The 22433-nt window shown below is 45.5% G+C and overlaps 1 protein-coding gene across 1 annotated transcript in view; it reads left to right on the top strand.

The window, feature by feature from the left end:
* Slc1a1 (solute carrier family 1 member 1) overlaps positions 1 to 22433 on the top strand; it is a 79088-nt gene that overhangs the window by 51066 nt on the left and 5589 nt on the right. Inside the window, exons 3-10 of the mRNA XM_048438773.3 lie at positions 7736 to 7828; positions 8547 to 8661; positions 9342 to 9384; positions 10750 to 10845; positions 14762 to 14946; positions 16000 to 16107; positions 17996 to 18118; positions 18669 to 18863. Coding sequence (XP_048294730.1) covers positions 7736 to 7828; positions 8547 to 8661; positions 9342 to 9384; positions 10750 to 10845; positions 14762 to 14946; positions 16000 to 16107; positions 17996 to 18118; positions 18669 to 18863 — 958 coding nt within the window. The remainder of the gene's footprint in view (positions 1 to 7735; positions 7829 to 8546; positions 8662 to 9341; positions 9385 to 10749; positions 10846 to 14761; positions 14947 to 15999; positions 16108 to 17995; positions 18119 to 18668; positions 18864 to 22433) is intronic.

Here is a 22433-nt window from a genome sequence, read left to right as displayed (position 1 = left end):
TAAACAGGAGAGTCAGACCTGGGAGCCACGCCACCTGACTTTCAACACTGATTCTGCCATTCACAGTAAACCCCAGAAACATCACCGGTACTCATCTGTAAAAACTGTATCTTAGTGCTTTTTGTCAGTTGTCAGAGGTTTCCAGAAGGTCTCTAAATTGGCACCAGAAGTTGCAAAGGTTGATATTAGGTCTTTATTAACCAATTCCTCACTACAATTAGGATTCAGTAAAACACTGAAGGCGTGAAAGCTGTCATTCAAGAAATGCAGCCAACATTAAAAGACTCTGTGACATTCGCCAGTTCTACCTAGAAGCCTCAGCTACCAATTTTGTAGAATTGGGATCTGCACAGGAGGATAAATACAGTTGCGTTATGAAACAAAAATCACCTCCCTGAGCTCTATGCTAGCTGTTGCTGTAAAAACATTCATGTGGACATTGGGAGAGAACAGTTGAGTTACTCAGGTCCTCCATTGCAGTGGTTCTCAACCTTCCTAATGCTGCGACCCTTTAATACAGTTCCTCATGTTGTGGTGACCCCAGCCATAAAATTATTTTCATTGCTATTTTATAACTCTAATTTTTCTATAGTTATGAATTATAATGCAGATATCTATTTTCCAATAGTCTTAGGCAACTTGTTCAATCAATCCCCAAAGGGGTTGTGGCCCACAGGTTAAGAACCAATGCTTTATACTGTCTAGAATGCATTCATTGAATAATAAGCCTTGCAAAGAGCTTGCGGAATCTTCTGAACAACTGACCCCAAACACCAATGACTCCAACATTCTGTGATACAAGAAAAACCCAAACAGCCAAAGAACCATGCATTGCATGCATGTGTGTGTACATGCGTGCATGCACACACTGCAGTCAATGGGGGAGGGTGTCATAGGGGTGTGCACACCTGTGCATATGGGGAGCCCACAGGTCAATATCTCCCACTATCATTCTTCTACATTTGTTTTTGGAAACAGAATCTGCTACTGAACCAGGAACTTGCCGTTTTATCTAGGCTGGCTGACTAGCAAGCTCCTAGGACCCCCAGTCTCCCCCTCATGATGCTGGGCTGCAAACTGCCACCACCACACCCAGCTTTTCTTGTGGGTGCTGAGGATCCAAACCCCAATCCTCATGCTTGGATAGCAAGCCCTTTAGCCACTGAGCCATCTCCCCAGCCCCACTCACTGTTTCTTGATCGACTTTGAGGCAAAACCTGGACCAGATGACAGCGACTACAACTGATTCTTCTGTAATCTACCTGAGGACGAGTTTATTTTGCTAACTTCACGGAGAAGTGTAGACTTTTTAAAGGGAGCTCTACAATTGTATGAGTGTCTTGAAGAAACACATATGCCACAGGTGAAGCATGCAAACAGAAGGATAATACATTCTGCATGCTCCCTCTGCCTTTTCCATCCCAGAAGTATTCATCTTAACAGCTGAGATTTCCAGGACTCTAGATTAACGCAATGAGATTATGCCCAGCCTTGTTTTTCCCCCTGGAGAATGAAAAGAAAGCATTTCACAGTTTTAAAAAATGATAACATGTTTGTTTACTCCTTGTTGCAACCCTAAGAAGTAGCCAAGTGGGCGGGGTCTCGTCTCCATCTGTAGAGATAAGGAAACCGGAGGTTGGAACAAGATTAAGCCAGTTTCCCGAGATCACATAAATCACAGGGTAACACCTGGAACAGAACATTCTGCCTCCCAGAAGGCTGGGGTAGACAACCACACATGAATGTGCTAAATAGTATGTGTGTGTGTGTGTGTGAGAGAGAGAGAGAGAGAGAGAGAGACAGAGACAGAGACAGAGACTATGAGGCTTACAGTCTAGTGAGAAAGGCAAATTAAAGTGATACTTTGTGTTTTAATAAATAAAGCCTGAAAATCAGAGTGCAAAGCAGCCACACTAGTCAGCCACACAGGTCAGGCAGGCAGTGGTGGAACACTTTAATCCCAGCGGCCACACTAGTTAGCCAAAGAGGCCGAGCGTGCCTTGAATCACAGCGCTAGAGAGGACTATAAGGCGGGATGAGACAGGAACTTGCTCTCTTTCAGTCTGAAGGTTTCGTAGGGGCAAAAGCTCTCTAGTGACTTGGCTACTTGGCTTCTCTGATCTTTCAGCTTGAACCCCAATATCTGTCTGAGTTTTTACTATTTGTGTCACAGCAAATGTTAATGCATTCATTGACTCTTATTTCTAAGCGGAACACAATAGGCCCAGGAGGCCAAGCATGGCCCCCTGGTGCTCAGACAACTGCCCCAAGGAAAGGACTTCAAAGCCAGATGAGGAGTGAGGAATAACGGCTAGAGAGGAAGGGCTTTGAGGAGGAGCTTGGTCCCACAGAGAAGAGGGCTGGGTGATGTGTTATATCCAGCAGGTATGCATGCAGGCTGGAGAGATGTCCGTGGGGTCTCATCCCCCAGCGTAAGAGTTCATTATTTTATCCTCAGTGCCCCTGGAGGATTACACTGGAGCGTGAAACTTTTGCTGCTTTAAAAGCTTTACTGAATGGCTGTGCAGTGAAGGATGGAGGGGAAATGGATGTGAGAATGTTTATCAAGTGTGCTTTGTTGCTCAGGGACACACATCACTGACCACTGACACCACAGATGTAGACGGCAGCTCTAATCTTCACAGGCTGTACAAGCTGAGGTTATTCAACTTGCTCCCTGCAATTAACCTGAAGGAGAAGCCCAGGCTTTTAAAGATGACCGTGTCCATGAGTAAATCGAGTTTGGGAATAAAACCCATTTTTTTTTTCTCTTTGTGCAACTGACTTCTCTGCTGGTGACAAAGCTGGAGTCACCCATATGGTGGTTCAACTCCTGCGTCACCCTGAGCTTGGATGTTACGTCCACAGTGACAGAGTTCGTCTTGACACCTTGCCTGGAAAGTACAGAGATTGTCGCGAAAGCTTCATGCTCAGGTGGGCGGGAGCTTCATCAAAGAGCGCTCTGAGGAATCTCTGGCCCTCGGATGTTTATTTTTAAAGGCTGCTATTGTTTAGCCCACCCTGCTTCCTTTATAGTGCTGTTATAAAAAGCGCAGATTATTATCCCGCTGGCCCAGCGCCAACATCCCTGCTCACTCCTCAGGGCCTCCTCCTGTGGTAAATAAAGAAAATGCTTTTCTCCTAAAGTAAAGAGCCAGCAGGTGCCATGAATGTCTAAGGACAACCCTGAGTTCTATCCCTGTTTCCCGGCCACAGCCCAGCCTCAAAACTGTCCCAGGTTATGAATGGCGATCTTGTTCTAGGAGTTTTCCATCTGATTCCATCATGTCGGTCCTGGTCTCCTCTGCCTGGTGACACCTCGCACTCCTGAGAGGACCCTACTCCAGGACTTCATGAAGTATCTCATTATAAAGTAGTATGGAAAACTTTCTAACCTGCCACAGATCTAGCTAACCTGTCTAAATAATAATCAATCAATAAATTTTGTGGAAGTGGGAATTATAAAATAAATGTCTCAACAACTCTGAGGAAGTAGGTGTACAGGAATGAAGAAAAAAAAGTCGAGGAACCAACTTTAATCTCAGCACCTGCCTTTAATCTCAGCACTCGGGAGGTAGAGGTAAGTAGTAGGTCTCTGTGAGTTCAAAGCCAGCCTGGGCTACAGAGCAAGTTCCAGGACAACCAAGGCTACACAGAGAAACCCTATCTTGAAACACAAAGAAACAAGCAAATAACTTGAGGGACACTGAGAGGTTAAATCTGTTCCTCCATGGACTTCTTTACTGGTGACAAGTATTCTCATCGGCTTCTCCGGGAACTGCACCAAGCCACCCTGTGTAAGAGCTAACTGAGGAGACTGCCTGCTTTGCTCTGCTCAGCAGACACAGTGAACCTGTAGTAGCTGGGGGATAACCTATAAAAGTGTGACTCTTCCTGTCACGTGGAAAGCCTGGAGTACAGACACTCTGAGTACTTTACTTACCGCACTGATCTAGTGAAGAATAAGGCTCAGGATGTGAAGCAGCAGGGGACTGCATGCAAGAGAATGTAACTAACTGTGTAATCCTCTCTCCCGCCTCTATGATGAGAAGGTCGAGAGGGTTCAAGGAGTTTCCTTAATGGCGTTGAGTCTAAGTGTGTTCCCTTGACATGGTTGAGTGCCCACTTCATGCTGAACAGTCTGGTAAGGTGTGGAGATTGTGCCGTGTTGTCCATATGGTCACTTATGGCTATCTGAATAGAGATTAATTTCAATTAAGTAAAATCATAATTCAGTGCTTCAGTCTCTCAGACACCTGGCAAATGCTCGCTAGCCCTATGTAGCGTGAGGCTTCTTCAGTGGGCGACATAGATACAGTTTCGACAGCACAGGAAGGTCTGCTGGGCAGGGCTGCATGGCACATGGAGGGAGTTGATGTGTTGTACATGGGGCATGAGAATGTGATCTTTGGGGTCAAATCTGCATTGAGAGCCTGGCTCCACTGCTTCCTTTCTCAGCGTGGTGGCATGGTGCAAAGCCCATTTGAGCCTAAGATTTGTCCTCTCTAAAAATGGGCTAATAATGCCTACCTCACTGAATTAAAATGAGGATTAAAGGGAATCTGTGATCAATGTGCAGTCATGGCTCAAGGCAATGTTGGTTACCATCATCAGCATCTTCTGCAGCTATGGGGTACTTATATTCTCCAGACAGACGTTTCCTAATCACTGAATTCTGTCTCTGTCGCTGTAATAGTTTTGAGGATATCGCTGTTTTCCCTATTCTCCTTCTCTGTAGTAGTCCTCAACACCCTCCCACCATGGTCCATTGTAAGTCTTCCAAAAGCCTGGGCTTGGGGGCTGTGGTTCCTTCTCATTTTTATGAATACAATGGTAGAGAGAGTAGAGAATATAGAGAAGTATGATTGTTGATTATAGGAAAATTTTTGTCTGACTGGGGAACATGAATGACCAAGGCAGATGGGGAAACATGGGAACAAAGCTCTTCCTAAGGGTGAGCCCGAGACAGGCACCGCAACTGCTCGGATATGTTGATTTAAGATATTCCCACCAAGAATCCTGTTTTTAGAAGCCTTTTGTTGCCAGCTGAGTCCTTAAGTTGAGGTTGAGGCACTGAATTCATAGTGGTGAAAGGTATTTCATTTCCTGGGAAGAAGAAACAGAGAGAAAGGGGGAGGAACCAGAGAAGAGCTTGACCCGCGTGGGGGTCTCTGTCAACACCGTGGCCTGCAGAGTGTAGGTCCAGTGAGTGTCAGTCCTGCGAGAGTCGATTCCAGGGAGCGTCAGTCCTGGGTGTGTCGGTCCAGGGAGAATCGGTTTCAGGAGGCTAAGAAGGAAATTTAGCTCAGTATGACTCAGTGGCTGATGCTGCTTCAAACATGGAGAGTCTGGGGCTGGAGAGGTGGTTCAGTGGTTAAGAGCACTGCCTTCTCTTCCAAAGGTCCTGAGTTCAATGCCCAGCAACCACATGGTGGCTTCCAACCATCTGTAATGAGATCTGGTGCCCTCTTCTGATTTGCAGGCATACATTCAGACAGAATACTGAGAATACTGTATACATAATAAGTAAATAAAATCTAAAAAAAAAAAAAACCCATGGAGAGTCTGAATCAGAGTTATTTATTTTAAGTATATTTAAGCACAGCACAATTTGGGGGGAAATTTTCCTGGTGATAATTAACTCAATCCCTTGTACACAGCAAATCTTAAGGCATGACTACATCAAAACTCCTGTAAAGTACATGTGACATCTTCCATAACAACAAGCGCATTCATTTTTGAATTGTGGCCTTCAGCTCTCTTGAGTGTTTTGGTTGTTTCTACTCTTGCAACTGCTACTTTTGAATGCCTCATTGTCAGGAAAATAAGTTCTCCTCAGCACACCAAACTCTATTTTTTCCCCACCCAAAAAAAAAAAAAGAAAAAGAAAGGAAGAAAGAAAGAAAGAAGGAAGGAAGGAAGGAGAAAGAGAGAGAGAGAGAGACAGAGAGAGAGAGAGAGAGAGGAAGGAAGGAAGGAAGGAAGGAAGAAAGAGAGAGAGAGAGAGAGAGAGAAAGAAAGAAAGAAAGGAAGGAAGGAAGGAAGGAAGGAAGGAAGGAAGGAAGGAAGGAAGGAAGAAAGAAAGAGGCTAGATTTCAGTCTTGTCCTGGAAGTTGGTAAATGGACGCTTAACAATATCTTAGGTGAGTATTGAAGGCCAGAGACCTTCTCTCCAAATACTACCTTCCAGACAGGCAGTCCACAGGTCAAAGAACAGTGTTTAGGATGAGAAGTGACTTGTTCTGCCATGCTCCAACAGCAATGACATCCTCCTAGAGTTCCCCTGCCCTTCAGACATGCACCAGGAGCTATGAGGAGCCAGTCCTCCAGTCACTTCAGAAGATGGGTAGGACTTTACGGTGTGAGGAATGCCCCTGACAGTCACCTGGGCATGCTGCTAGCCCTTCAGCTCCAGTGGCTTCCCTTTGGCCTTGTCTAGTGACGACCTCTTCCCTTCCCGCTGCTGCCCTGAACTCCAGGCTTTGCACACAGTGGTGGGACATCTCATGTTAAAATGAAAAATCATTTTCAATGGTGACGCTTTGGCTTAAAATAGGATTCTCAGCTTGGAAATCAGGCAGTGTAGAATTTGAAATCTCTAAGCGACAGCCTGCTGCAGAGTTTCTCAATCTGTCCCGTCTCTCTCCCAGAAACTCAGAGAACATCAGTCGACGCGACTTGTACAAGCATCCCTGGGGAAAATGCCTCTAGCAGAGACAGATGCCCCTGCCTGTAACAGCCATCCCTTCAGACAAACCTCTCAGGACTAGGCAACATTCACTTATTTGTTGGTAGCTAAGACTAGTTGAAAGTAGACCTAACAATGTGGCCATTATGTCTCTTGACTTTCCAGCACCATGGAAATTATTCATGTCCTTTCAGCCTGATATTTTTGAGGTATCTCATAGTAGCAAACATGTATAATACATTTGTTCACCTAGGAATAATTTTGGAAGTCATGAGAAGAGCTGGGACATATGCTAGGGTAGATAATGAAATGACCATGGTTTATGATTGTATTAGGTTCAGAGATAATCTGAAGATCCAACAACAAGGGACCAAAAAGCACATTATAATCCAGCCTCGTGTCAAGATGATTATGTATGAATTAAAATTACCTTTAGGGTATGTTTGTGACAGTGAAGACTAATACTTTTATGTTACCTATAAAATTATCTATGTTTACAAGACTGAGAAGAAAATTTAGTAGAATGTTAACTATGGTTGGTGAGATGAAGTGTGTTTGTGGGCAGGGGTGATTAATATCTATTACTTTAATAATTGTAGACCGATAGTATCTTCTTAGTTTGAGCCTTCTGACAGAAAAGACAGAGAGACCAGTGGAACTGTGGTTTGCCTGGTGTCACTTACAATAAGATCGTTAACTTGGTTCAAGATAAATGGTTCCTCAATACTGAATTTCAATGGGAGCTTATCTCTGCTATTGAGTGATACTATCTATGTGTTCTGACAGTGTCCGTATGTCACCTACAGAAGGGGTCTCCTTCTGTTTTATGACCAACCCCAAGAAAACCAGAGGCCATGGCTATGGAAGTGGACGGTGTAGTGAGTCTATGCCCCCACCCTGGCTTCCACTCCTGAATTCTGCATTTGCAATCTTAAAATGTTTTCTATGTCTTATCAACTGTGCGGCGCACCCTACTGCTCTACTGAGGCCCTAGTGCTGGAAATCCACCTTTTAACTGCAGCGTGACCTTTGTCCTTCTCCCTCTAGGTGTTGCTGCCCTGGATTCCAACGTCTCTGGAAAGATTGGGCTGCGTGCTGTCGTGTATTACTTCTGCACCACCCTCATTGCTGTGATCATCGGTGATGCTTCTTTCTGACTCCCTCTTCCTCCTATGTACTTGTAACTTGGTGTTCAAAAGTAATTGGGCTTCTTAAAGTGCACATTTTAGCCAGAAATCAATATTGTACAAAATGATCCTGGGCTGTTGCTGCCTTCAAGTCTGCACAACACCTTTTCGGCAAACAAAGTGTACTACAGACAGAATTTTGACTGTGGTTCTGGGTATCAAAGTCTCTGGTAAAAACAGAGAGGAAGTGACATTTCTGTGCTCTGTCAGTATCACTGGGGAGAAAGAAGTAAGGCCAAGAGTCTATATAATTTTAAGCCAGATAATTAACCTGGAGTTAATTATCATTCCTAGAAGCAATAGAACATTACTAGAAGACAGTTCCGGAAAGGTTGCCGTGTATCTGCGCGTAGAAATAACAGAAAGACATCAAACAAATGGTGTGCCTTTGCTTCAAAGCCTTCTGTGGCTGATATCATAGACTGAAGAACAGGACGAAGGCTGGACCTAGTGTATCCAAAAGCAGTTCAAGAAGACTTCTTTTCTGCATGCACTCTGGCTTCTGGGGGGGGGAGTGATAATTAGGGCTTAGCATTTCCTTGGGAACATGGGGCCCTCCATGTCACAGTATTGCCTTGGCCACCATGTCACCTGGTTCTCTAAGGGCCGCCCCAGGATACCAGCTGCCCTGGAAGGTTTTAATTCTGTTTGACTACTGTCCTTGGCTACAGGTATCGTGCTGGTTGTGAGCATCAAGCCCGGTGTCACTCAGACAGTGAGTGACATCGACAGGACAGGCGAAAGCGCTGAGGTCAGCACAGTGGATGCCATGTTGGACCTGATCAGGTGAGTCTCGCCGGTGGGTGATTTCCTTGGTGGGTCATCTGTATAGTGTGGCACAAGGCCCTGTGAGTGACTGAATGCTCTGATGCCTTAACATTTTTAGGTGTACATTAAATGATGTCTGTGTGGTGCACATATGTGGAGGTCAGAAGGCAACATCAATGGTTGACCCTCTCCTTCTGCCTTATTTGAGTGAGGGTCTTTTTGTTGGCTTCTGTGCTGTACATGCTAGGACCGCTAGCCCTTGAACTTCTGCAGATTCCCCTGTACCTGCCTCCATTTTTACCGTATAAGCACTGAGATTATAAATATGTACTACCGTGCCAAGCTTTACATGAGTTCTGGGGATTTGAACTCAGATCCTTAGGCTCATGCAGCAAATACTGGCAAATACAACAGATTGTTATAAAAATGAAAAGGTACAGAAAATCAAACAACTGCCTTGACTCTGTATCCATCTTGCCTGTACAGCATTTTCCCAAGAACAGCAAGGGTGTCACTTAAAGAATCTGTGAAGTGGCGGTTGGCTAGGAGAGACTCAGCAAGGGGCACTATGCAAAGCAGAGCCCAGAAGAGAAACCGGAATATCCATCCTATGCTATTCTTAATTCTGTTGACATACAGTTCAACAACCAAAAGTATCTGTTTCCCTGATATAATCGTGTTCTCCGTGTCTCCAACAGGAACATGTTCCCTGAGAACCTGGTTCAAGCCTGTTTTCAGCAGGTAACACCCATGGGTTTGCTTTTGAGTTACCCCTCTGTCCCCATGACCCACTGAGACTTCATTTTCTCCAACGACACAAGAAATGAAAGTAGCCCATCAAAATTTGAGAGCAGAAAGTTCACCTGTGGTTGATGGGATTTCAGGTGACTCCTGTCTTTAGGACCGTGTCAAATACATGTCATGATTGACAGCTCTCTTCTCATGTATGCTCTTCCCCTCACATAGGGAAAAGCAAGTGTTTGCTGACATGGTCTATTTTATTTGTCTGTATTTTGGAAAGCCGTGTTATATTTGTAAAGAACTTGGACTTCTTGCAGATGCAGTGCAGTGGATAGAGGAGCTGTCCAACTCTTCCTTTCCATCCTTGGCATGGTGACCATTGGTATCTAACCCACACCATGTTGGCCAGTCCACCTAGAACTGAGACTTTTTCTTAACATCATTAGGTGTCTGGTGCTGAAGCTCTGCAGCAAACTCATGGCTGTTTTAGATTTTTTTTCTCATGAATGTTTACCTCTGTCTTCACCCCACGGAAAATCCCTGTTTATCTGGGCTCCTAAGACAGCTGAGTCTATCACAAACTGCTGTATTCATTTACATAAATTACATGAACAGAGACCTCTATATATACACCAATAAAAGCAGCGATTGCATTGCTATCCTGCAGTCCCCATCAGGAACAGAAACACCTCTGTTTAAGGGGTGCCTTTGCAGCTCAGCTCCAGCGGTCCTTTGGAGGGTTCGGAGTTGGCAGAGTTTGGAGTTGACTGGGGGACAGTTCTTCTTAGCATCATAATATAGTAGCTTTTTCACAGTCCACCGTGATGGAAGCCTCACAGAACCAAACAGGGCTGGCTGAGGGGAGAAATTCAGCAGCAATCTCACTCACAGCACAGCCCTAGAGGAACTGTTGATTTGGACACGACCACCCAGTTACACCTTTCTCGGAACTTATTAGTCACCACGGCTATTTTTATCAAAGTGCTAAGGTTATTTTTCCAGATTAAAGACAATCAGTTTATAAAAACAAAAATGATTGACAGGACTCTCCCTGTCTGTGAAAGTACCTACAGATAAAGCCTTCTTCCTTCTGTGTTATTTCTTCCCTCACTTTCCGCTGTCATAAAACGGGGAGAACATTCTGGTATTATTGGGATTTGGGTTTTCAGATCTCATTTTTAGTCCCAGTGCCTCCTGGGAAGGATCATCAAAACCTAGAAGCAGCAGATGTACCATGAGTAGAACCCTTAGGTGACAGATATTTGGCCAAAATAACATCCCTGTGGCATAGCCCCAATTGAATGCTTTAAAAAAAAAAAAAAAGTCATTTTACATTATGTGCACTTGCTTTTCTCCAACGTGCAGTACAAAACCATGCGTGAAGAAGTGAAGCCTGTCAGTGATCCTGGGGGGAACGCGACAGAGGTGTCTGTCACCGCCGCCATGACAACAATATCTAAGGTACCACCTGCTGCCCTACCCTTCCCCGGCATGCATGTGCCAGTCTTGAGTGGCAGGAGAGAAAAGGCGTTGAGTTTTTGTTTTAAGACGTTCAGTTTTATTACGCACAGAATCCACGTTTCTGAGCTTTCCTCTTCTCCTAATGTATCTGTAGCCCTGGAACCTTTTGCAGTCCCCAAGAGTGGCGCAAAACTGCGTCACCCACAGTACCTGAGTTCTGAGTTCGAACTGAGGTGGGATGAGGCTAGTATATCTTGTCATTTTGGTTTTATTCAATAAATAAACATACATCCACATTGGTATATGTTTTATCCCACTTTCATTTACTATCGTGCATTTCCCTGGTGATTTCGTGGTCTGTTTATTTATTTTACTTTGTCCTGTATTACACTGAGGATCTCTTGAGCTGTGTGCGGCTGGTTAGTCATACTGGGAATTGAACCTTGGGTCTCCTGTGTGACAAACATTCTGCCCTTGCACTATTTCCCCAGGGTGCATGCTCCCCCCTCCCCTTGCATAGTAACAGCTGTAATTTTGGGTATTCACATACTTCTCCTGCACTTCGCTCAGTCACCGCTACTAACTTCTCTGTTCTGTCCTCTGTAAGAACCCCACCTACTCTCATGTGTATTTGCATGTATGTGCGACTTGACCACTAAGCTCCTGCCCAGCCTTATAGACTTTTCAATCTGGATCCCATATAGAAAAGAAAACATGCACTATTAGAGTTTCAGTTCGCTCTATACTTCTTCCTGCAAATGACGTAATTCCACTCATCTTTATGGATGAATGAAACTCCACGGTGTATATGTACCACGTGGTGATGGATTTCTTCTATCCGTTCACCTGTCCGTGAGCGCCTAGGTCGTATATTTGCTGTTGTGGCTCGTGCTGCAACAAACATCAGTGCGCAGGTATTTCTGTGCTGAGGGGACTCTGAGTGTGTACCCAGGAGTGGTGTTGGGTTTATCTGCGACACCTCTGTGTCCTTGCCAGCCCTTGTTTCCTTAACAGCAGCTATTATGACTGGGGTAGGATGGACTCTTGGTGTACTTTTAATTTGTATTTCCCTGATGGTGAAATGTATTACACACTTTTCATATATGTATTGATTAGTTGTTGATTTTACTATATAAAATTGACAGAAGCAAAGTAATAAAATGCTCCCTAATGTTTCTAAGTACAAGAACACGGCGATGCCCTTTGCAGAGAAACTATATGTGCTATAGAAGCTTCAGGCACAAGTACAGTCCTGTTAGCTGTGAGTTTCATGCTAATGAATCAACATATAGAAAACCAGACATCTCTAAACAAAAATGCACATTAAACAGTCATGCACTGACAGCTTGATATGAACGATGTAACAAGACTCCTGTATTTCTCTGTGGAGTACTAACATGGTAACTGTGGAGACTTTATAGGAGATGACTACCAGGAATAAAAGCATCAACTAATCATAGAGATGAAGATGAACCTTGTCGCCTTACCTTGGCCACTCCCTCCAGCTGGGGACTTTGGGGTCTGTTTTGGGTTTGCAAGGCTATCAACATAGAATAGAGGCCCCTGGTTCCTTGTCTCAGTCTCTCCTCTGTATGTGAATCTGAGTCCGTATCATCTTGGACTTCAGAAGAACCTCATGGCATATGTGCCAGGTTCTCTATGTGGGATCCAGCGCCACTCCAGAATGCAACCAATTCATGCCTGTTCTGCCATGTCAGAGAAACACAGTGGCCTCATCTCCACTCAGAAGAGATTTCGTCACCAGAGTAGACCATAAAGTTATCAAGGCTTTGAGAGCTATTGAGGTTTCAGGATTGGGGAATCAAATTTGTGGACCTGAAGTGACACTTTGTAGGCCCATAGGAGACTGCTGAAGTATAGTAGGTTTCCTAGTAGGCCCGAAGGAAGTATTTGTTCTGGATTTAAAGTGGGAGAAAGAAGTGGGGAGGGGAGGAGGGAGATTTAAGAGAAGACTATTCAGGCAACTTAGTAGTTAAATTGAAGCTGGATATGATAGTGCATGCTTATAAGCCTAGAACTCAAGAGGTTAAGGATTACCCTGGGCTACTGAGGGAGTCCCTGTCTAAATAAATAAGTAGGGGCCTGGAGAGATGGCTCAGTGGTTAAAAGCACTTGCTGCTCTTCCAGAGGTCCTGGGTTCAGTTCCCATCACCTACATTGGGTAGCTCACAACTATCTGTACTCCGGTTCCAGAGGATCTGATACCCTCTTCTAGACTCCATGGGAATCCCCACATACATAGCATAAACACACACACACTTTCACACATGCGTGCGTGCGCTCGTGCGTGCGCACACACACACAAAAGAAACAACTAAGTGAATAAATATAATTTAAATTTAGTAAGCCATTGTTGGCTTCCTGCTTTCTACTGCAAAAAGCCTTCATTTCTCCCAACTATGGCCATAGGCCCTCTGTGGCCCGGCTTCTACTTGCCTCCCACAGTGAGTGTTGGGCTCTCTGCTGTGTAGATCCACCCTTTGCTTGCTCCTTATTCCTGACTTTTGATAAGATTTCACAGTTTTCTGAGCACCCTCCATATTGGAGTTGCTGGTGCACATTAAGAGGATAGTGGAAGAACAGATATCATGTGACATGTGATAGATTTGTCACATCCCTGGGCAATGAGTGATGAATGTCATCATCAGAGAAACCAGGGTGCTCTGGGAGCATTATTGGAGCAGGCTACAGAAGCCCAGTGCATCACACCTTTGGCCTATGGCATGCATCTTTCCTGAATATGCTCTGTCTCTTGGGTACTGTGCTGGCTAGGAAGGAAATGGCCCACAAAGAGAGTGGCACTATTAGGAGGTGTGGCTTTGTTCAGTGGGTGTGGCCTTGTTGGAGGAAGTGTGTCACTGTGGAGGCTGGCTTTGAAGTCTTATATATGCTCAAGCCACACCCAGTGACTCAGTTCATGTGCTTGTCAATCAAGACGTAGGACTCTCAGCTCCAGCACCACGTCTGCCTGCACACCTCCGTGTCCCACCATGATGATAATGGACTAAACCTCAGAACCTGTGAGCTGCCTCCTCAGTGAAATGCTTTGTTTTATAGGATCTGTGGTGGTCATGATGTTTCTTTACGGTACTAGAAACCCTAACTAAGACAGGTACCCATGCCTTACTTAGCTTTCCCTAACCTCACAGACAGCATTCATGCCCTAGTTTCTGTGAGACTCTTGTATGGCTGTGCAGTTAAGATACTAACACCATCTCAATATTGGCTCAGATTTCTCACAGCTCATCCTGTTTCTCCAGTGACATTTGAAGACCTTGTGCTGTAGCCTATGCCATTGGAACATTCTAGCTGCACCATAAACATTTGTTCTGTCATGAATAAGAAATGAGAGGTGCCCCAGTGGCTCATCAGCATAATTCTTTATAGTCCTGGTCTGCCCCACACAGATTATGTTGTCTGTTAGTAAACCGCAGGCTATCTTTTGCTCAGAAGAAAGAAATGATTCATAGCATCAGATGTCTGGCTAGTTTTTAAGTCTTTAAAATCCCAACGGTCACCTCAGACTGAAGGCAGTGATGAATTCCCTCGGCTTCATTCTCAGGAAGGAACAGATGTCCTCCAAATGTTCATGCTGGTAAACACCGTGTAGTTCTTGCATTATTAATTTCTACCTTTTAAAAAGAAGTCTCCAAATGTAGTTAGTGGCTAGCCCTGGAAAATGCCCTGATCCTAAAATTCATAAAAATTCACAACATTCAGCATTGGAATTTTTCAAAAGACACGTTCGCAGATGGGCTTATTAAAAAGAAAGAAACAACAACCCCATAAACTTCAGTGGCGGGGACAGAGTGTTTCATGTGTAGGCCTCCCTCGTTGTCATTGTACCTCTGGTTCTTAGAATGCTTCAGTGGATTCTCTCTGTTCTGACCCACAGAATCAGACAAAGGAATACAAAATCGTGGGCCTGTACTCAGATGGCATCAATGTCCTCGGCTTGATTATCTTTTGCCTCGTCTTCGGACTTGTCATTGGAAAGATGGGAGAAAAGGGGCAGATTCTCGTGGATTTCTTCAACGCGTTGAATGAGGCGACCATGAAAATTGTCCAGATCATCATGTGGTGAGCAGCGCCTACTGACACGGGTTTGCTTCCCCTGATAACACCTTCTCAGAGCTGGGAGGAAGAGGCTTCCATTCCTCAGTCGCCCTTCCTAGAGAAGGCGGACATTTAAGATCAAGATTGGCGTATTAGCTAATTTCACACCTTCCTCGGGAATTGGTCTAGCCCTGGAAGTCTGTCAGCCATTGTCTCTTCCCTCAGAGGTCTGGAGCTACCCAGTATTCCTGTCAGGGATCTGAGAAAGTTCCTGGAGTGTAGGAAAATAAGGTGCTTTTCTTTTTAGGCCCTGTGCAGAAATGAAATTCATTTATAATAATATGTGTGCTAGCTTGGGTATCACATCTGTACAAGAAAACCGTCTTCCAGCATCCAGTGATACCACCTGTCTGTCCTGTCTCTGAGACGCCCCAAAGTTCAGCTTTCCTGGGCCACTCTTCCCTGCCCTAGCTTGTGTGGAATTGGTTCAACATTTTATAATCCAAATGGTAGAAAGTGAAAGCAAAATATCCGGTGGTAACCTCCAAGGAAGTCACTTAATCCCACTAAAACCTCAGCTTCGTTGCCTGTTAGATAAGTGAATAAAACCTACCCCAGGGCTAGGGGAATGATGCCAGTAAGAAGCTTCCCAGGCACAAGACCTAGCTAGCTAGAGCTCCACATGGAGCCATTGTGGTCACATCACTACTGCTGCCATTGCCTCTACTGATGACATCTGAGAAGCAAGACGATCATAGCTGGAGAGATGACGCTCATATGCGATGAGCAGATACGATCGTCACTAGGGCGTGTGTGCACTGTTTATGTGCTTTTGTAGTACCCTTTCTTACCGGCTGCCCTTCATTTGGGGGTGAGCAGAATGAAGAGAGCATGCAGACACTGGGGACAGCAGTGCATGCTGGCTTGAAGCTGAACGCTTGGCTTCCTCATTGCCGGACCCTCAGTGGCGTGAGCATGCGCACTGAGAAGTCCCGTGCAGTCTTCTTCCATCACCAGCAACCTGTCCGAGAAACGCTCCGAAGACTCAATTGTGCCTTTCTTGTGCTTGCTTTCTAGTTACATGCCCATTGGCATTTTGTTCCTAATTGCTGGGAAGATCATTGAAGTTGAAGACTGGGAAATATTCCGCAAGTTGGGCCTTTACATGGCCACTGTCCTGAGTGGGTACGTCTGACTGAAGAAACAGAATTCTCTGCAGATGCACCGGGGCTGCTGTAAAAAGGCCAGGGTGTAGCTGGTTAGATGACTTTTCTCCCATGTGTGGGGGGAAAGATGGGGTTTGGAGCTAAGGGAGCATCGAGGTTGCCCTTTAACAGCTGTCTCGTAGATGGATCGTGCTGTGCTAATTGCCAGCTCCTGGCAGAACAGCTTGGACCAGACTTTGCATTGTGGCTGTTGGTTTGGGTTTAAAACAAGCGAAGAACTCATTTAGGCTCTTGGGGCTGGTTCCTGCTCTCTTCTTCCTTTATAATGTAAACTAATCAAACAGGAAAGAATGCCTCCCACATACCCAAGGCTGAAAGAAATTAGAAGGACCTAAATAAATTCCATCTCGAGCATGGAGGACTGGTTTTGGTTCTGATGTTCTTGCTGGGCCGGTAGCTGCTGCTGTGATTTGTGTCACCAGGGTTATCAGGTCTATTAGTTTGAGACCTTTCTGAAGCCATCAAACAAATAGGAAGGTGACAGGGTTGAGTCCCTTTTTATTTCTCACAACGCAGCTGTTGGCTCCTTCAGAAGAGATACCATAGGTTATGAATGGTGCCCCTAAACATCCTGTCAAGGACAGAACGGTCCTACCTACTGAGAAATGTGGAGCAAGAGAATGAGCAAATGACATTGCTTTGCTTTCCGTGGGCTCAAACCCCCAGCTTGAGCCATCAGCTTCCCTCTCAGACCCTGGCTACAGTGACGAGTTCCCACAACACGGTATTGGTTGGTAACCCAGTGTGCCAGAAACATAGCTTTTCAGCCAGACAGCAGCAGCCTGGTCCTACCGTGGGAAGGTCAGAGTTGAACTGTTAGACCACAGAGATCAGAGAGGTGGGGCTTCTACCTTCTACAGCCCTGCACTGGAGCTGCTGAGACAGACAATACCACGAGGTGGGATGCGCAGTGATGTGGCTAAGGTCTGGCATAATAAGTCCTTTCATAATGGGGTTCTGTTGAGTTCTCGTCTCTTGCTTTATTTATGTTTCTAATGGACAACTAAACATTATAGCTAAGATCTCACGATTCTCTGGACTAAGGGGACTCTCTCCTCAGACCCTCAAGGTTCCTGTTTGTAGTAATCACTGCTTATGATTCGATCTTGTCTAACTGAACTGCCAGCTTGCCTCTTACATGTTCACACCATCTGCTGGAGGGTCTTGTTTAGTCAGCCCCATTTAGGTTAACCTGTAGATTCTTATGTGAGGCGCCTTGGGAAGGCAGGAATAGCAAAGAAATGAGGGTCAGACCTAAAGTATAAGTTTCTCTTTATTGCAAGTCTGACTTCCCTCTTAGAGGGTAGACACGGTTGCCAAGCCTAGTCCAGAGCCCAGGATGGGGTGGGCTGTGATGAAAGCTATAATGAGGTAGTAAGGTTGGGGACAAATGTGACCTTGAAGGGAGGATCAGCTCAGCCAGGGAAGGTGTGGACAGGAGGGACGATTACCTGAGATTTAAGGGAGGGGCTTAAAAATTCCATAGGGGAGAGAGAGAGAAACGGAGAGAAAGAAGGGAGAATGAATTCTGTGGAAGGCAGCAGAGAGGAACATCGTTGCACACCGAGCAGGAATTGTCGATTACAGAGATGGAGATGATTTGACCCTCAGTGAGCTTGGAAATCTATTCAGCTATATGATTCCCAGACAACTATGACAAAGGGGCTCATTTGCTGATCGAGCCTTGACAGCCCCAGCTGTGGAATGGGGACATGGTTTCGCGACCAGCATCCCCATCTTATTGGGTCTTTAGGAAAGTTTAAAGATGTCATCATTTTAAAATCTGATTGAAAACTAGGCTCAAGTCTGAGGAAGTGGCACTAAGACTTTATCTCTCTTGTCTGCAGCCTTGCAATCCACTGCATTGTAGTACTGCCCCTGATCTATTTCATAATCGTGCGGAAGAACCCTTTCCGATTCGCGCTGGGCATGTCGCAGGCTCTCCTGACAGCACTCATGATATCTTCCAGGTAAGTAGAAGAGTGTCTTGGAGAAGCCTCCAAACGATCCTTCGCCAGCTTCTATCATTTGGTGAAGATGACTCCAGCTTCTGGTTTGAGAGATGGCGCCTGTATTCTCTGTCCATCTCTTTGAATGCATTTCTCCACCCTGTTGAATACTTCCTACACTTTTGCGGTGGCCTGATACCCAGAAAATATTCTGGTGTAACTGGAGGTAGTGGTAGGCACAGCACCTTCCGATTCCTGGACTGGCCAAAAGTACCAGCATAAAGGCTGGAGAGGACCTGGGTTCAAGTCCCAATACCCACAGAGTGGCTCACAGATATCTGTAGCTCCAATTCCGGGAGTTACAAGACCCTCTTCCGGCCTACAAGGGCACCGGACACAAAGATATGCATTTAGGCAAAACACCCATACACATAAAAATAAAAATAATTTTTTAAAATTACCATCGTGCTTTGGGGCTCTTGGTTCACTTTTTAGAACACAGGGATTCTTTTTGGGGAGGGACTGAGGCCTGACATTCTTGGACCTAAATTCTTTTCCCTTGATCCCACAGTTCAGCAACCCTACCAGTTACTTTCCGCTGTGCAGAGGAGAAGAACAAGGTGGACAAGAGGATCACAAGATTTGTGCTGCCCGTTGGTGCCACCATCAACATGGACGGCACCGCGCTCTATGAGGCCGTGGCGGCTGTGTTCATTGCACAGATGAATGGCTTCGACTTGAGCGTTGGGCAAATCATCACCATCAGGTGAGGCATGGTCTGACTCTGACTTGCATTACTGCTCCTTGGACTGCCTCAAGTCAACGGGCTCCGGGAAGACAGACCAAGAAGGACCCGGATATGGGATGTTCCGTTGGTTTATAAGTTTCATCTTGAAGACAAGGGGTACACTCGTGGGACACATGAGTCCTGCTTCAGGATTTGGGTAGCTGAAGCATCTCTCTGTTCAGTTTAGTGTGGCCAGTAGGTGCCCGACAGTGCCAGGCGCAGATTAGACACCCAAGACGCAAGGTTAAATAAGTATCTGCTCCTGTTCTAACAGAAGTCCCTGGCGGGTGAGGGCTAGAAGATATTCAAATAAACGATGGGTCTGTGGTAGGACTCTCATGGAAAATTGACGGGTGGTCATGGATGGTCCCAGTAAGAAAAGGATCAACTGTACCTGGGAAGAAAACAAAAGGATTCCTAGAGGGTCGGGAAGAGGAATAAGGACAAGCGCCAAGAGCTCAGAACAACGGAAGTATCTCACAGCTTAATCAGAGTCCAGATTCTTTGGCCCTAAGAGCCCTGTGTGGAGGATCTAGTATGCCAGTTTATCATATCATGAATAGATTTGCATTTTAAAGAGATAATTAGTAGTAGATGGGAAGCTTGGATGGGAGCAGGGACCACAAACTAGATCAGCAAGTTGCTAAACAGCCTATATCAAGACATACACTGGGCACACCGCTGAATTTGTCTACCAAAGGGCCACCATTTGGAGTCGGGCTAAGGGACAGGAAAAGGCTGAGATGGGTAGTTTGAACTTGAATTTGGATACCTTTAAGAATTCTAGGGCTTGCCAGGCAGTGGTGGTGCACACCTTTAATCCCAGCACTTGAATCCCTGCAGAGGCAGGCGGATCTCTGTGAGTTCAAGACCAGCCTGGTCTGCAAGAGCTAGTTTCAGGACAGGCTCCAAAACTACAGAGAAACCCTGTCTCAAAAAATCAATCAAATAAATAAATAAATGATGAAAAATAAAAAAGAATTCTAGGTGACTGGAGTGATAACTCAGTAGTTAAGAGAACTACCCTTCCAGAGGACCCAAGAAGTTAGCAGTTCAAAACTGCTAGAAATTCAGTTCTAGGAGATCCAGTGTCTCTGCCCTTCATAGATGCCTGTATTCACATGTGTATGAACAAACACACACACAATGATAATAAAAATTAATTAAACCAGGCAGTGGTGGTATTGACTCTAATCCCAGCATTCAGGAGGCAGAGGCAGGTGGATCTCTGAGTTTGAGGCCAGCCTGGTCTACAGAGGAACTTTTAGGACAGCCAGAGCTATACAGGGAAACCCTGTCTCATAAAACCAAAATGAAAATAAAAAATTAAAACATTAGATTTTTTTAAATTTAAAATGTAGATATGTTTGAGAATATAGATCTGAACTACAAACCAAAAGTCAGGGTCAGCCACTTCCAGTGGCCATAGGACCCGTGGGTGACCAGCCAGGAGTCGGTGTCTGAATCAGGAACACTGTGACACTTATAACCATAACCCTGGGCAAGCTGTCTGAGTTCTCCGAGTACTGCCTTCTCATGTGTAAGTGGAGGAAATAATACTGCCTACGATTTATTCAAACATGTCAAGAGGATGTTTATGAGGTCTTGATGGCTACACGGTGAGTCCCCACCTGTGAGGAATAGGTGACATTATTCAGGAAGACTTTGTAGAGAAGAGGAAACTGAGGGCAAGGTCTCAGAGAATTCTAATAGATGTAGGTAGGAGGGAGAAAAGGAGAGGGAGGGGGGACAGAATGAGAGGTGGGAGGAAGCCAGGATCATTGTGGAAACCTAGAGACAAGTAGTTTATTTTTAAGGACTGAAATGGTTCAATGTCTGATGCCAAAAAGAATTGGAGGCAAATGAATACTGAGGAGGTGGTAGAAATGGCATTGTTGTTTCCTAGGGCAGCATTTTGTAGCCACTAGCCCATTGGATTTCCAGAATAGGTATTGATGTCATCGTGGTGAGGCTGACGAGGGCTGCAGGAACAGAGTCATCTTCTCTGCTGGTTTCAATGGTAAAAAGACAGGACAAGCAAGGTCTCAGCACTCAGCCAGGCTTTATTGAAAGCAAACACACACACACACACGCACGCACGCACGCACGCACGCACGCACGCACGCACGCACACCATGCACCAAAGCACACAAAGAGACAGGCTCCCCCAGTAGGAGAGAGGATCCAGAAGTCAGAATCTGAGTTTTCCTAGCAGAGCCAAAACTTTCACATGTTTGAGGGTGGGATTAGTTCCCTCTCTCCCTCAGGATTGGCTGGTTTGGGCTGTTGCCATGGATTGGGTAATTCAGACAAAGAAAGAAAAGCTGACTGGTTCCCACCATCAGAGCCCCTCCCTTTTTTTAAAAGTCAATACCAGATGTCCCTTCCTGCAGGACAGACTTCAAGTCTTTTTCTTAAAGAGGGAGAAGGGAATCAGTCATTTTAAATGTTTATGGGAAAGCACCTTATTCAACCTAGCGCTTTGCTGTCTGCCTGCCCACCAGGCGGCTGCCGGACTCCTGGTCCCTCAGGATGCTCAACCAGCTGTGAGGAGCGGCTGCTGCACTCAGAATGTCATGTGTACTGATCCTAGCAGAAAAGCAAAAATATTTTCAGTTCGCTGCCCAGGTACCATCCTGATCATTACAGAGCTTCGTCTACATAAAAGCCCTGCAGACATCCAACCTCCCAAATCCAGGCAAGGAGTTGAGATTCAGAGAAACCCCTGGCCGAAGAAAACACTCATCATAAATTGACAGACCCAAGAACGTAGCCAGATGTGTCTAACACCGAAACCTGTGTCCACACTACGTCACAGCCCAGCACCAATCCCACTGCACCTGGATGCTAGGAGAGAACCTTGTATGTCAGAAGCTGGAAAGCCTTTTGCTGAGGCAGGATATGTCGGAGCAGATGAATAGGTCTTCATATATTTCCCCTTATCTGAAGATATAGTGTTCTGAAGGTCACACCAAAGTCCGTCAAATGACAGAAGTTTTGTGAGCAAGGTCAAGACTCAAGGGCAGGCTGAATGGATTCTGAAGCCCAGCTTCAAGCTTGTAAGGGCATGGCTAACCATGATGTGTTGAGGCTCCCAATGGGGATCAATGAGCCTGGGCACTTATCTATTCTGACAAAAAAAATTCACTGATGCATTGTTTAATTGTTTTTCAACCAGCATTGAAATAAAGTTGGATTTTCCAAAGAGGACTTAGGAAGGAGAGCCCTGATGGATGATATAAGCCTAAAACTTGTAGAGATGTTGATACAGCTCTCGAACTCTTTAAGTCACTGTAAACCGGTAGCCATAACCACTAAAGGGACACATGCTGGGTAAGAATCCTGGCTGGCATTTGACCCGTGAGCAGCCTCTAGAACACAGTACCAGGCAGATGAACGGGCAGCAGAATCTGTTTTCTGAGAGTTCGGAGACCTTTGGGACCCAGAGGGATCTGCATTTGCCGCTAGATCCAGGCTTCAGCTAGTTGAAGATCATCAGTTTCTGCACCTTTGCCTTTCAGCCCACCCACGTCCGGGAGTGGCACTTTA

This window comes from Myodes glareolus, chromosome 7 (assembly GCF_982192425.1).
Source record: "Myodes glareolus chromosome 7, mMyoGla1.1, whole genome shotgun sequence".
Taxonomy (NCBI): Eukaryota; Metazoa; Chordata; class Mammalia; order Rodentia; family Cricetidae; genus Myodes; species Myodes glareolus.
The sequence above is the reverse complement of the archived record's forward strand: the minus strand, read 5'-3'. Positions and strand labels throughout refer to the sequence as shown.